This window comes from Chlamydotis macqueenii, chromosome 7 (assembly GCF_036417535.1).
Source record: "Chlamydotis macqueenii isolate bChlMac1 chromosome 7, bChlMac1.mat, whole genome shotgun sequence".
Lineage (NCBI taxonomy): Eukaryota > Metazoa > Chordata > Aves > Otidiformes > Otididae > Chlamydotis > Chlamydotis macqueenii.
In genome coordinates, this window is record NC_141562.1 from 8,864,525 (window position 1) to 8,880,468 (window position 15,944).

The 15,944-nt window shown below is 36.7% G+C and overlaps 1 protein-coding gene across 2 annotated transcripts in view; it reads left to right on the forward strand.

The window, feature by feature from the left end:
• Positions 1 to 15,944, forward strand: part of GRID1 (glutamate ionotropic receptor delta type subunit 1) — a 537,013-nt gene that overhangs the window by 411,901 nt on the left and 109,168 nt on the right. For both annotated transcript variants that reach the window (XM_086752572.1, XM_086752570.1), the window contains exons 5-6: positions 287 to 340; positions 13,656 to 13,829. In XM_086752572.1, coding sequence (XP_086608698.1) covers positions 287 to 340; positions 13,656 to 13,829 — 228 coding nt within the window. The remainder of the gene's footprint in view (positions 1 to 286; positions 341 to 13,655; positions 13,830 to 15,944) is intronic.

Below are 15,944 nucleotides of genomic sequence, written 5' to 3' on the forward strand. Positions count from 1 at the left end.
TGTACCGCGTGGCTCCAACATGCTTTTGTGGTACATCTAGGTGATATTTTCATGGTACAGGGTACTTTGGTTTAGATACTGATGTCAGAGAAATGTAGCTACCACTAATAAGGCTCCTTTTCCATGACGCATTGGAAAAGATGAAAAGAACTATGCTGAAACAATGCCAATAGCAATGAAAGCAATTAAAATGAGCTTCATAGTACCTTTTAATGCAAGTTCTTTCTGGAATATGTTTCACGTGTTTTATTTATTTTTATTTTTATATTTCTTTTTGTTTTTGTAGGCTGTGGAAACCAACCTTGCATCAAAGGATAGTCACTGGGTCTATGTAAACGAGGTAAGAAAGTCAAAAGAGATAACATAGCTTGGTACATTCACTCGTCACCATCTTTTATTTCCTGTTTTTTGACACACCAAACTGAGCATACACTTAGCATTTTTGCTTTTTGAATGGTACAAGATGCAAACTCTGTGGTGTCATTACTTGTCTGTCTCAATTAAATTGGCATAGGTCGAATACCAAAGGTCAAAATAAAGCTTTCGAGACACCTCATAGCAGCTGGGAGACTTCATTTTTATCTTCATGTTGACCCTACTTCATTAGCTATTTAGGAAGCAGAGGCTATCTCAAAAGAAACCTCAAATATATGCATCAGTATCTGCCAGAATCTCACCCCTCACTACTATGAATGCCTGCGCTCAGATACCGGGAGAGGAAAGAGCACTGAGGCTAGTTGCAGGCTTAACTCGTTCAAATGTGCATTTACATGATACGCAGGTTTTCTCTAGTGCAGAATTGTGTTGGCGTTTTGGCCAAGACCCAGGATAGCATACATTTAAAATGAAGTGTTTCCTCTCCGCAGCAAATGGTATCCTGTCCTGCTACTATGATTATTTATTTGACCTTAGTATCACGATGCCCTAATGGGAATCAGTGCAGACTTGTTAAAAAGCAATGGAAAGCTTGAAGTTTGTACTACATATAGTAATTTATAAATCACTGATTTTTAAGGATAAATGGGACAACTTTATATATTTCTGGTTTTAATAATGATTCGTTAAAAGATAGTAAAATGTCTAAGTTAAAAAAATAGTGTTATCTGCTTTATTTTTATATTATAAATGCATAGCCTCTAATTTAATAACCACTTCCTTTGTTAATTTCTCATTCCTTTCCTTGCACCTAACTAATAATTTCGGCTAGGCCACTTTTAATAGTACCTATAAATTGTATTGTGTGGCATTAGAAAGGCTCTGTAATTAAACAGGGGTTAGGGAAAGTGAGTGAAATCTCTGTTTTATAAATTCGTTCTAGTCCTTGTTACATTTAAGTACCTCCTGATTTGTCAGCTGCTGTGATGACCCACTACAAAATATCTGCAAGATGCCCAGAGAGTAAGTGTTTATATTCACGTAAAGATAATACAGCGTATATTTCCCTAAACATTTATAGAGAGGGAGTGTTTATGGATTTGTTATTGCTGCTGTTATTGCTCAGATGTTAAAACTCACTTCCTGAAGCCTCAATCTGTAACATCGCAAATAAAAACCTTCAGCACTCATACACAAACGTGCATACATACACAAACACATCACATAGGGTATCAATTCTGCTTTTATTTACTTTTTCTATTTTATGGCTAGAGACTGGGTAGGGAAGCTACCATAGCTAAATGTAAATCTAAAGTGTAACTTTTTAGTGACAAATACTAGCGCACATACTTATGAATATCTCAAAATGCACTTAAATTCAAACAGACAATCGCAGAAACTTTTTGAATTCATGAAACTTTTGAAAACTCTTTGCAGGCAAAAGAGGAGAAAATGTCTTGATTATCTGATTTTTAACAGAGAAGTGTTGATCTTTCTGTGCTTAAAGCTACTGTGAAAATAGGGTATGTTAAGCAACCACATGGATGTATCTGTAAAAAGATGGAAGTTCCTTAGGGCTTGCTTCTTATTTAACAGTGTGCATAGCCCCATGCTAGCAAGAGGACAGACAGATTATGCTTTCCATCTACGTGTTTCCAGTTGGTATCAGTGAGAACTGCATGGGTACTTGATGGAAAATCTTATTCCTTGACTGGATGTTGATTGGTGCTGTGATTTGTAGAATGGAATTAACTTTTAATTCCCAACAGTCAAATCAGATCTTTTTGATGTAATTCCACAGGAGCAGCAAGCCAGATGTAGCCTGATTCTGTAAATGGACCAGATACTTAGCCAGTCCTTTCCTCCTCTGAGGCAGATTGAGGATCCCATACTTTTCTCTTCCCACTATGGTCTGTGGGACCTAATGATCCCGTTGCAGGGCAAGAGAGGTATAGGGCTAACTGACCTGAAGAGAACACAGTGACAGTTATTTCCATTGAGGTTCTTTGTATGAAGAGCGTTGGATTGTAAACAGGCTCTTCAGGCCTTCCTCAGTTCAGGGAACAATTTAAGGGCCTGGTACAGGTTCGACTTCTGAGGTCTACTAATCCTGAGCACCTTCTCACAATCTGCCCTCTCTCCCACCTCTTATCAAGCCAACGAGGATCTGAACCTTGGAGTTACTTTGCCATAATAAAAATGACCATATAGTACAGTATTATTTCAATAAGTAATTTTATTATTGTCTTTCTTAATTAAATCTCCTTTACTCTGTCTCTGTTGACAATCAAATAAATATTTCTTTGTTTGTTTGTTTTTCTTGTGCTTCTGCTCCATATGGCAGGATAGGAGTTAAGTTTTGGAGTTTAAACATATTTTATCACTTTAATTTTGTTAGGTAAGCAACACCACCAAGCTTGTGATGAGCTAACTTAAAACTATGTGACTGGTAAGCTTATTACACAGCAAATGAGCAAACATGGAATTTAAAAGCTGGTCTCAAATTATACAACTGTACTGTCAAGATCCTGCATTTACTAGTTTCCAATAACCCAGCTCTCTGTGCTGAGGTATCTGTTCAGTTTGGATGCTATTTGTGGTGCAAAAGGACTCAGTCATCTTTAGAAAAAGGCTAGTGAATTGGAAGTTGGATTCATTGTATGGGATTGGGAGGCTGAAAAGACATTTTAAGTCTTTCAGGACAAGAGAATACACAGAGATGGGTTTTTGCAGGCAACATCATGCCCTTATATGTCCTCTTTGAAGCCAAAGTTATAAAAACCTTACTGTTTTAAAAATATATATTTGTAAGTATGCCTACTTTTCTCATTTCAGATATTTTATGTTTCAAACTTGCAGAGCTGTCAAAAGTAGTGGAGATTTGAGGAAAAAAAAAATGTAATTCTAAATCTCTCTCCCCTTTTTAGATTTATATTTCATCATCTTCACTTTTATTCATCTAAAAATACTAAATCAGTCCTTGCATTCATTTAGCAATTCTACCTGACTTCTGGGTTAAACATGCCAAGTAACTTTTTAAAAGCAAGAATATTTGGGATTTCTTTAAAATTCCTTGCAAAAGCAAACAACTCTTTGGAACAATGGCCATGCTTGTCTTTGTCCCTAGAATAGTCCAAAATGGTTTATTACAATTGACTGTGTTGGGAGTTGTCAATGACCAGCAGTACCTTTTCTGTTTATGGCTTCAAGTGTTGATGAAGTAACTTCTCAGCTTTAATAGATGTGTGCCATTTCTTCCTGTGGCATGACTGGCACAGTTGTAGGTGCCCCTCTTTTTTTGGTTGTTTATACCCTGTCTATTTTCCTAGTTTTCTTTGTTTTTATTTTTCTCTTATATTTCTTTCTCTTTGATGCCTAACATCAAGGATCTCTGTCAGTTCCTCCTGACATTTTTCATTCTCCCCTTCTCTTTTTTGGCCTGTTCAGAGAAAATGCTGTGCGTTGCTCAGGGCATACGTCTATGGGAGAGGCACAAGAGCAATACTTGAAACTGAATTTGTATGTGGTTGTACTAGGAGCAATGCTCTAGGAGTCTGTGTCTCCTTTTTTATTAGCAGCAGAAGAAAGTCAGGGGTTATAAATAGCACTAGGCATCATGTTTCCTTTTTTGTGGGACATTTCATGGTTTTGAAATTTTCTCTATTCCAAGGGGAGAAGAAAGGTAAAATAAATTGTTCTGCAAAACTGGAATTTGGATAAAAAAAAAAACCAACAAACCAACCAAACAGTATTTTATTTCCTCATATCAATATATTTAATTCTACTGCCAAGTTTCTAGACATTCATTATTTTTACATGTAAATTAGTAAAGTACACAAAATAATCATGGAAACGGAATGGGTACTGAATTTGCCTGATAACTCAAATGAGTTGCTTCACCATTATCACATCCTTCCTTTATTCTTTTTCAATGATCTTTTAACACTATTCAGAAGTTGAATTGAAAGTTGTAAGATAGAATAGGACAAACCACAAGGCTATTCGTTGAGATAAGAGAGAATTTTTTTTGAAGGACAGGTAGGGATGAAGAGAGGACAGCGCAGCGTTGCATGTCCAAACCATATGTACTTGCTCTGAAGCTGAGGAGAGATGAGGGTCAAATTTCTTGAATAGCTGTGTGGAAATACACAAAAGATACTGAGAAAGATGTTTTTGAAAGTCCATTTTTGACAGAAGTGCCCCAAAAACAAAAAATTGAAACAGTGGAGGATTTTAATTTCCTTGGCAGTTGAATAAGTAATGGTGGGACAAGAGTTCACAATTTCCTGTGATTGGCACTGTTATCCCTACATGTTTAAAAAGTTAATGCAGCCATCAGTTCAGATTTTGTTATGGCTGAGGAAGCATGGGTGAAGGAAAACAGAATATAATTGGTGTGAAAGTGGTTGTGAGATGGTAGCATGCACTGTTTGAGGAAGAGGAAGAAGTGAAAAAAGGACAATAGGGATAATCTGCATCAATAAAAAGATTGTCCAACTTCACATATTTAGGGAATTAGTAATTCTTTTGGAAAGATAATGTGAAGAGTAAAGAATGAGTTCTCTGAAGATGAAGGCATAATAAGGTATCGTTATGGTTCTGATGGTTTATCTTTACAGATCTTGAAATCAGAGAGGAATTCTAAACAAAAAGTGATTAAAAAAAGGACTAAGGAGGAGTGTAAAGGTGTAATGAAGTAAATGAGTCTAAAATGAAGCTGAGGTGCAAAACAACTCATACCAAGGGTCATAAAAAACTGCAAGAAAAGTATAGATATAGCAGAAGACAAAGGAAATCGTAAGGTGGTTACTTAATGGAAAAATGAGATTTTAATGTTTTTACTGACTGACTTGAAGCTGACTTTATAGAAACTGTTAATGGTAACTAGACTGTGAAAAACATAGTTGTAGTAGTTCCAGTTTATTTAGATAAATCTGAGGCACTCCACCAGATAAGATTCAACATAGAGAAGTTCTGAGTACTTCCAGTGTGGCTACAAAATGAGGCATAATTTATGAGCATCTCCAGGGGCAACTTAGAATTCTTGTGGATAAAAAAAAAACGTTTATCAAACAATACTGCTGTGCTCTTGCAAAACTGATAGCAGCTTGACCTTCTTGGAATAGTATTGCAAGTTTTGGGCTAGACACTGTAAAACAAAACAAAAGAATGCAAAACAATTTTGAAAATCCAAAGGAGAGCACCTAGTACAATGAAAGCTTAGTAAAAGATGATGCATGAGAAAAGATTGAAAGAATTAGGTTTGTCTCCTATGAAACTCAGAAGATGGTGCAAGGATATATCAGTAGAACAGATATAATTAAAAGAAGAATATGATCACATGTTCGCTCTGGAAAGATAAAGGAAATGCAATTTAATTTTCTGCAGTAAAAATTAGATTGAGTATTGGGAAATGGTTTATAATCTAAATATGATAATGGATACAAACAACTTCCTTGGTTACTTTCTTCCATCTCATTACCTCTCTGTCTTCACATCTGTTTCTGTTGGCTTTTTTTGTTCTTTGTTTTTCAGAACGTTTTACTAACATGTAAGTCTACTAAATATTTTCAAATCTCAGTTTGGAAAGACATATACAACAGTGTTATGAACACCACTGGGGTTTTTTTTTCTGATCTGCACCTTCTGTTCTGGGTCTTTTTGCATATCTCTTTTCAATATGGGTATGGCAGTGACAATTATACAAGTAATCCTTACATATATTTCTGATCGAATAATTTATTTATTACTTTTGCTGACGAACATGAAATTTATGGGAATTGTGAGCCATATTTGATTTCCAGTCAGCATGAAACTCATCCTTCTCTGTTTACTACTGAGGGAGCTAGAACAATTGCATTTGATTAGATTCTGTCAGCCAAATCCACCCTTGGGGTAGCCTCATTGATCTGACTTAGCTGAGGATGAACATAGCATCATATTTCTTAGTATCAGTCATTTGAAATGGAGGAGTATATTGTAATTGTATGTAGTTTTGAAAGAAAGATGCCTAGTAATGAACTACTGGCACTTTCAGTGCTTTAAAAATAGATTTAATTATAAGGTGTAAAAAGTAAGTCTGAAAACCCAAAGTTAGAACTTCTACTTGACTACAGTTTTCATTTGTTGCTTTTCCATTATTGATTCTCATTGATTCAGATGAACTCTCATCAGATCAGATACAGAGGAGTATTTGTTATTAACACAAAAGAACTTCTTATTACCTTGATTTTTTTTTTTAGTCTTAGAATGACCACATTCTGTACCATATGGAAAAACAAGTGCTGAAATTCAAACAATATTCACTTATAAATTCTCAGACTGGAACTGTGGGGAACTAGAGGAAATTTCATTACATTAGTTCATTACTGTCTAAATAATCAGGTACTCTATAGGAAAAGAATGTACTACAGGGGGAAAAAAAATCCTCTTCCGTAGGTCAAGTACCAGCCCATGTGGGTATTTGTTACAGCACGACACTTCAAGAAGGGAAGAGTTTTTTGTAATAAAGCAAAACTTTATTTAAATAACAGTGTCATGCGTTCTATATTTTGTTTTGGGTTTTTTTTGTTTGTTTGTTTGTTTTGGGGGTTTTTTTTTTTTGTTTTTTTTTTTTTTTTTTTGTGAGATACTCTAAAGTTTCCAGAATTAAGCTTTGTAAAGGAGGGAGGAATCATACTCTTGATTGTCCTGGTAGATGCTCTAGCACAGTTCCCAATGTTTGTGTGTGTTCACGGGGACTGCACAGGGCGTGGCTGTGCTTCTCTATTGCACAATTCAACACACCGTTCAATGCTGTGCAGAGTAGCTTGACTCTAAGGTTGAATAAGGGCTCATTCTTGATCACTGAAAAAATCTTGTGCTGTTATTTGTTTTGTTTAAAAACAAACAAAACCAAACAACTTATGCCGTAACACTGCAGAGTGGAGAGTAGAAAGGTAAGTTGTATTCATAATGGCTCTTGCAAAATCAAACATGCTTTTTTATTGATAGAAGGTAGTAAGCCAGCTGATCTTCTTGTACTAACTTGAGCTTCATAACTAGGGCTTGTAAAAAATCATTAATAGCTTTATTTTGCTTCTTATGTACAGTGCTAACTATAAATACATATTTTAAAAACCCTCAAAAAAACAGGGACCAGTTTGTTGTTTGTGAAACAACAACTTTCAAATGCTTTGATTGAAAAATAAAATTAAACTCGCATTAAGATCCAGAAGAGAATACTTTTGGGTATTTTTCTCTCTTCAATCCACATAAAAGAGCCTAGTTTGGAAAAGCTGGAGGCAGTAAACACAGAGAAACTACTACAGCAACTGCAGCAGTCGAGTATTTGGTTAAATTCTTCCCAGCTATGATGACACTTGTCAGAAGAAGCCCTCATAGTTAAAGAGAAGGAGAAGAGAGAAGCGAAGTAGGAAGAAAAGGTCTTGAAATTTTTGCAGGAGAAGTAATAAAAATATTTGGAAATACAGCAAGAGTACATGTTTTGTCAGTAGTGAGAAGCCTTAGACAGAAAGTTAGTGCTCAGGGCTTGGGGTACTCTGAGCCATGTTGAGGTGATGTTATCCACATCACTTGAATGCAAGTCAAAAATTTTAGACACCACTTGATCTTATTCTTCTTTTTTGGACAGATGACACTTTCCAAATGATGCTGGTGATGCTGCCAGCATATGAATTTCTAGACCTTCAGCTGATTAATAAAACTTTCCCAAACTCAACCTAGGTGATCAGTCAGAAGAAAGTGCAGAAAAAGATTATTGATGCTTTTTCCTCTCCCCTTTCAGAGCGTTCACTCAAAACACATTTCTGCTAATCCTCTTCTGGATGTTTCTTATTTCTATTGTTTTCATAGGTGTCTCTTCACCACTGTTTCATTGTCCATAGGAGGCAGTTTGTTATATCAAGCATGAGAAAGTGTGCCAACATCTTTCTCCTGGTGTGACGTACTTTCCATTTCTATCCTGCAGCTCCATTGCTTCTGCCAATTGTTGTTTTATTTCTTTTTATCATGTCAGACATGACCATTATATCTGTAGTTACTTATCCCCTTGATTAGAGAATCAAATGGCTTCTTAACTATCATGTGGTCAATTTTTTTTTCTTATTTTCCTCTATAAAACATTTTTCAAAGATTGAGAAAAATGAGCAGAGAATAAAATAGTAATTATGAGGTAAAGTCCAACTCAGCAAACTACTTTTTCCCCAAGGGTGGCGTGTAGGAAGGTGTTAGGTAATGCATGATAAACAGTGTTTTCCTAGTGCAGGACTTGTACAGTAATCTTGGGAAAACTTAGGACTTCTGAAGAAAGATACCTTATGAATGCAGTATTTGTTCTCCACTTATGTTTGGAAAATTGTTCTCTTTTTTTTTTTTCCCTAGAAATTCTGATGTTATATGTACTTCGAGTGATCAACTGTTAGACCCACAAATGTGTGCAAAATTGTTACGGCTTCATTTTTCCTTGGGTAGTGCCAAAAGATTTATTTATTTAAGCATCAATCTGTGTAATGATGCTTGAGTATACTCTGATAACAAGAAGTTAATAAATCATTTACGCTTCCTCATGCCTTACTTTTTCTTGGAAAAAACCAGACTTTTAAATGACAGTTTATGAATGCAAGTAGGTCAAATGTTTGAAGAACTTTTCAAATTATACAAAAATGCACAGACTAAAAAAAGTAAAAAAAATTGCAAAGAAGTACAAGGAACATACTGTGGGAAATTTTGTAAGATTTAGCAAATTACACAGTTCAATGCAAAACTAACTATTTGCAATTATGATTTATTCCAGAAACTCTATATTTACTACTTGCCCAAAGAAATCTTCGCTTCTTTTTGCTGCTGTCTTTGACTCTGCAGAATTTTTATTTCTTTTTTTTTATTTTCACAGAAATGTATAATTTTCTTACATATACTTGCAAGGTATAAATATACATGAAACTGTAGTGCATGTGTACCTGTATCCTGCTCAAAGAAATATGTAGGGTTCAGAACTGACCTGATTCTGAAACAGTCTTAGCTAGGAACAAGGTTAGATGAGCTTCGATGAGTTGTTTTATCAGTGAAATACACATTAAAATCAATGGTGATTTTTTTTTTATTTTGTCAAGCTTTTGATACCTATCATTTTGTGTGCTTTTCATTTTTTTTTGAGATAGTTACTTTTTACTATGCAATAATATTTTGTTAAATCAGAGGGTCTTTTATTGTTTAGGCACTTGCTGTCATCTAAGAAAGACTTCTGGGCATTCAGTGCAAAGTCCTTATATCTAGAAATAGAGCTAATTCAATTAAATTATAAACACATCCCTGTAGGGACTTTTAGGAGCATCAGGTAAAAGGAAGAGAAGTGAGGAAGCGTTGGATGTTTGGGAGGACAACGAGAATGGGAGTTGGACAGGTGGTCATGCAGACTTGTATTAGAATGTTTTCTGTGCTATGCAAAATGGATTGTGCCCTTGCCCTAAAGGATTAACCTTTATATATGTGTGTGTCTGTTCATGTGGGATGCAGAGAAGCCAGCAAATAAAGTTTAATAAATCTATCTACAGGGTAAGCTGTCACGAACGTTTTTAAAAACAGCTTATTGAAGGGTGTTTTCTGGATTTTCAACAAGTGAAGAAGTGTCCCTTTATAGATGGACATAGCTCATTGAGGGGAATTAGAAAATCCAACACAGTATCGATTCTAATGCAAAAGTTCCACATAAATCTCTAGCTTGTCTCCATAAGCATCCTTGTCCTCATTGCCTTTCAGTTTTATCCACCAGTTTTATCAGAGATGTGCTTTTTGGAAATCTTTTTTTTTGTTCTTTAAATTATTAATGTCATTAAAATTTATAATTTTCTGTCATTACCTCTAGGAAAATAGAGATTGTAATATGAAACATAATTGTCTCATTTTGCAATTTGTGTTCTGATAGTTGAACACAACTAGAGCAGATTTAAATATTCCCCTGAGCAATATGGCTAGGTATTACAAACTAACTGCAGTTCTTTGTGTGCAGATAAATAAATAGATAAATGAATTCCCCAAATGACCAATATTTGTGTGAAAATAAATAGATAAATGAACACCACAGATTCTTGAAGAATAAACTTTGCCTTTAATGTGCTGCATGAACAAAAAGTACAGTCTTTAAAGGAATATGGTTTCTGTGTTGTGTCGGGAGGTGAGAACGACTAACTAGCCTGTGTGAATAGTCAGTCTTACACTTATGTTTGCCTACCAAGATATTTAAGTGCTCCCTGAAATACTTGAAATATCCAAATTATTTCCCTTAGTAAAGGAAAAGAACAGAATGAGAGCGCTTAGGTAAGAGAACATCTTTTATCCTTGGCTAAAGTGCTCTCTCTCCATCCTCATTCAAGAAATTCAATATTTACAAGCCCAAGTGCAAATTGCTATTAAAGATGCCAAGCAATAGAGAGTTAGGCTTTTTAACCTTCCTTAAAGCATATCCCTGCAACAAGCAGAAGCTACTGTCTATATTAAGCAAAGATTCACCCCGTGTTGCAGTAGCAACATGATGGGATCGTGAAAGCCAGAAAGTGGGCATGTGATATGGAATTTTGTAAGGAGCACTTGCCTGGCCAAACTGGCTGATAAGTGCTGCTTGGAATACAGCATCTATGCGTGGTATGAATGGTAATTACTGTGTGCTGTCTTCTGCTGTGTAACGATCCAAGAATAAGATTGGAAATTTGGGATACACTTGTTTGAGGGGAAAAAAAAAAAAAGCCTCTAGGACCAAATTAATTATTTACTTCTTTGTCAGTTTCATAGTGTAAAGAAAATTTTTGTATTCTGTACAGGAAAGAAAACATTACTTTTAAACAAATAACTATATGAACAGACTTTAATTGTAAGACTCATGTGAAACATTTTTTCTCCTGTGACTCCAAGGCTTAGAAATATTTCTTGGATATATGCTGTTATTCTGATGAGTGCAAAAGTAAGAGCCAACTTCACATATACTTGTTTTTCCTTTTTTTTTTTTTTTTTGGCTTGGGTTGTTTTGTTGGATTTTTTTCCTCTATTTGTCAGAGTCAAAACACAGGTGACCTTTGTGTGTGACATTTAAGGTTTCACATGCTGCTAAGCCAGGATCGTGAGCTTTCTGGAAAGGCATCTGCAGGGCCTGCCTGTGCCAGGCAGGGGAAGGGGGGCAGTGCCCTGGACAGGGAAGCCACAGCCGGCTGCTCAGGTGTCCACACAGGAAAAGGTGGCACTTCCACTGTTGGATTTAGCCTAATTTGTGTTCTGAATTTTCCTCCAGAGGTTGTTCTCCTTTGGCTGTACAGTGACTGGGCTTTTACATTCAGGGCTCACTTGGTGCCTATAGCCAAGTGGGAAGAACCTGGGTTAATGCGTCTAACATAACTGATCTCCTCTGCTACCTTACCTCTGGAAAATCCCATGGAGGAAGCAGTTCTGGTGTGCTGCGAATAGGCTTACGTGTCTCCAATCAAGCATTTTGACATGGGTTATGAGATGTCTTTGAAAGGTTTTGCATCACTTGGGGAGGACACAAAATGTGTGTGGTGTGTAATGAACTGAAAGGTTAGATGATTCCTGATTTTTTTTTTTTTTTCCCCTCCTTCCAACCACTCAGTCTGAGTTTGCCTGCCAAGAAATACAGCCTAGGGGGTTATGAGTTTATCCCATAATATTGTCTCCCCCTCAGACCATAGCTTAGCCACATATGTGGCTTTAACACCCCTTAGCAGTCTGGGAGGGATCTGTAGAGCTTGTGAGCATCCTTCGGTGTCTCCCTGCAAGGCTACAGGTGCTGCCCAACATTTTCTATTAAGCCTCAAAATCTTTGGCTTCTATAAGAATATATTTATTTTCTGATTTTCTGTTTTCATGCCACACCAATTCATTGTCATTAATGCAATGAATTTTATCTCCTGCAAAGTTAAAAATTCGTGTCCCTAAAAAAATGATGGGGGAAATTGGCAAAGAAGAATTAAATTGAGCCAAAGCTACAGTACTAGTCAACCGTAACAAGTAATTATAATAACCCCATGGTTATTTCTCTCACAGCTTGACAGAGAAAATGGCAAGAAAACAAATTCTTTTTTTCCTTATATATTAAATTACTGGGCCAGATTCAATTCTGCTGATGCTACATCACAAGGTGTGGACTCTGTTGACCGAACAAGTACAGCAACATGAATTATCTGCAGCCCCCTACCCTGCAAGGGGCTCAGAGCTGTGCAGTCAACACGTGATGGAGACAGGCTGATGTGATGTGCAGACACTGCTGGTAAAGAGCTGGGATGGAAAGCTGCTCCCTGCAGAGGATGCACCTTGGGGAATGAATGCCGTCAGTGGTGCCACTGCCTGTTTTTCCTCACAGTGAACTCCTTACAGGAAATAACCATCAAAAGCTGTACTGCTGTTACTGTTTCAGCATCAGCTAAGCCCATGATTTTCAAAGTAAAACAGGAAGTCTTGTTTTTGTGAGTTTTTTAAAAAATATTTACTATGTAAGGCATGTAGTTGAGTTGGCTTCAGTCACAACTTAAGGGCAGTAGGTGCAGGCTCTGTCCCTGGATGGATTAGGAGGCTGGGACACAGAAAGATCTGCAGAGAAGTTTTACAAAGTGCAAAGCGTGGAAACAAGAGCCACCTGGCCTTGAGATCTCCTTGTGTCTTATCCCATATTATCCTGTGTGTGGAAACTTGCATTCCTAAATGTGTCAATCTTTTCAATGAAGTTCCTTATATTTTTTTATTTGCAAATACAGCTAACATCAAAATACTTCCTTGAGTCATTATCAGGATTAATCTGCAGAAATTGTCCACCGTTCTTATGGGAAAAGTACTCTCTTTAACGTTGTTCTCAAGTATAAGGGCCATAGTTCCTAAAGATGGTTATGTTTTGCATTTGTTTTTTTTTTTTGTTTTGAGGATGTCGTGAGGTTCTATTCTGTTAAACCAAAACTTTTTCTATAAAAATTTCGTTTGAAGGCTCTTGTGTTTCGCTTAAACCTGTTGAGACCATCTTGGTGCTTTTCTGTGAGGTATGTTAGTATTGCCAAGATAGATGGTATTGGGTTAAGCTGTTTTCTTTTGTTTCAGGTGATGTGTAAAAAAATACCATTATTTTTATTAAGCAAAAAATAAGAGTGTTTGGACTAGACTAAGCATGTGCATCTCTAAGTTTTTTCTTCTGTTGTCTGTTTAAAAACATTTATCAAATAATGAAAGGAATATATCAAATATCTGAACAAGTATATGTTTTTAAAAGACTGTGTCTCCATTCACAGGAAATCACTGATAATGAAATATTAGAGTTGGTACATAGTGCTCTGGGGAGGATGACAGTTATCCGGCAAATTTTCCCTCTCTCAAGGGACAACAATCAGAGATGCATGAGGAACAATCACCGGATATCATCACTGTTGTGCGACCCACAAGAAGGCTATCTCCAAATGCTGCAGGTCAGTAGCTGTGCCCAGCGGAAACGTCCATCTTTGGAATTTGACCTGAGATAATTTCTGTGAATATATTATCTCAGAAGAAGAATAAAATGAGTACAGATAAATCTGGGCATGTAACCTTTGGTCAACATTTCCTGAATTAATTATTTATTTTATTTCCCAGGACTGAGTGCTTCTGACGTGATGTTATGTCTATAAAGTACTAGCAAGTGGTTGCACTAACTCAAAGCTCATTTGGGATATTTGATTCTCTTAAGAACTTTTTTGAATTTGAAAAAAGAAAAAGTTACGCCATTACAGTCTTGTGTTGTTACTGTTTGTTTTTATGCCCATTAGACATCTGTTATGAAGGAGTTAATTTGGGAGGATAACAGAACTCTGATAAGTATTGGGCTGTGGAGCATTTCATATTTAGTTAAATGGACTGAATCCAGTTGATACATTCAATCTGTCCTGTTTCAGTAGTCTCAGAAGTTGCTAGCAGCTGACGATTGTCTGAGAGTGTGAAATATGCATCACTAGCTCAAGTTTCAGATTTTGGTAACAGATTTGACTTTAGTGTAAGCAACATCTCAAGATTTCTTGGCAATTTATCCCAGATATCAGAATTTTTCTTGCAGTAATTTAAATACAGTTTTAGATGCTATTTCCAAGGATTGTAACATAATTTAGAAACACAGGTCTTGGGCTTTCAATGAGACTCCCTGTGTTTCTGGTTTACTTTAGACACTATTAAGAATTTCATTTTTAGCACTGTTGAAGCTGTTGGATAAAACGGAAAACTTTAGTGAGACTGAGCATATAAGCTCAACTAGAACCTTTTTATTGAAAATTTAGTCTTAACCTGAGATGGATTGAGTGAGGACACGGTGGCTGAGCCTGTGAGCTGGCAAGCATGGGGTATTGTGTGTTAGTGTGAGTCTAGAAAGGGCTTGTTTAGCCTGTGGGGAGGGGGCTGTCGGCAGTCTGGGCTGCTGCAGCCTGGTTAGGAGGGCGATGCAGGGTCGAGGGTTCCTTCCCACAGGGCAACTTGTGCTGCAGAGCAGGGAGTGAGGCTCATGGGAAACCAGGAAAGGCAGGGAGATTGTCAGGAAGAGAAAAGTGAGTAGGTCAAGATTTTCCAAGGAACATGGATGGGGATGTTTGTTTTACTTGTTTGTCCACTACTAAAAAATTGTAACTGCGAGACTAAAATCCGTTGAGGGAGGATACAGATGTTTCATCCTCGAAGAGAACCACTGCTTGATTCAGGTTCTGTCATAGCAGTGGTAAAGTTTGGGAAATGCTCATCACATGCACTGTAGTTCTGAGCACTGGTTTGTTCTTTCTGCACAGGAGAAAGTCTATGCTTATCCTGGCTTAGGAAGAAACAACACTTTTAATCTTTGCTAGTAACTCTGATATATGCTGTAATGAGAACAAAGACCACTTCTTTCAGAGGATCAAAGCAATTTCCAGTATGTTGGAAAATTTATCTATCCTGCACCAACAAATCACTCATTGGGGAATAATCTTACATTACAGCAGGATTTTGAGTATTGCTGTCTATGCTGGTTTATGCATAATCTAATTCAGAGACTCATCTGAAGGGCTCTGACAGAGCTCTCGAGCAAGTTCTTATTTACTAAAGCAGTAACTGATGCGTTAGCATGGATAGCCTCATGCCCTATTTCTAAACTTCACTGACAAGGACCCTGTAGGAAGGACCCTCTTCATGCTGCTTCACAAATGTGGGTTTTGGGAAGCAAAACATGCTCAGTTTCTATCTTTCAGAATTATTATACCACCTTTAGGAGAATGAAACAGTAATGTTTCATTAGTTCCTTTTCTACAAACTTACAAAGAGATATAAAGAAGTGTGGAGGTATAAAGTTTGCCTTTTGGAAGCTGATTCCATAGCCACACTGGAACAAAATATCTTGAAAAGTGAAGGGCACATGTGAGGTCTCTCAAACTAGCTGCCCCCACTATATTTTATGTTATCTTTAGGTTTCTACAGATTGACTATAGGATGCTTTCAGCACGTGCAATTACATCTGAAACATTCTGTTGCTGCATTTTTTTCACAGACTTTGCCAAAACATCTTACGTAAGCCCTTGTGGGCATACAGCTCA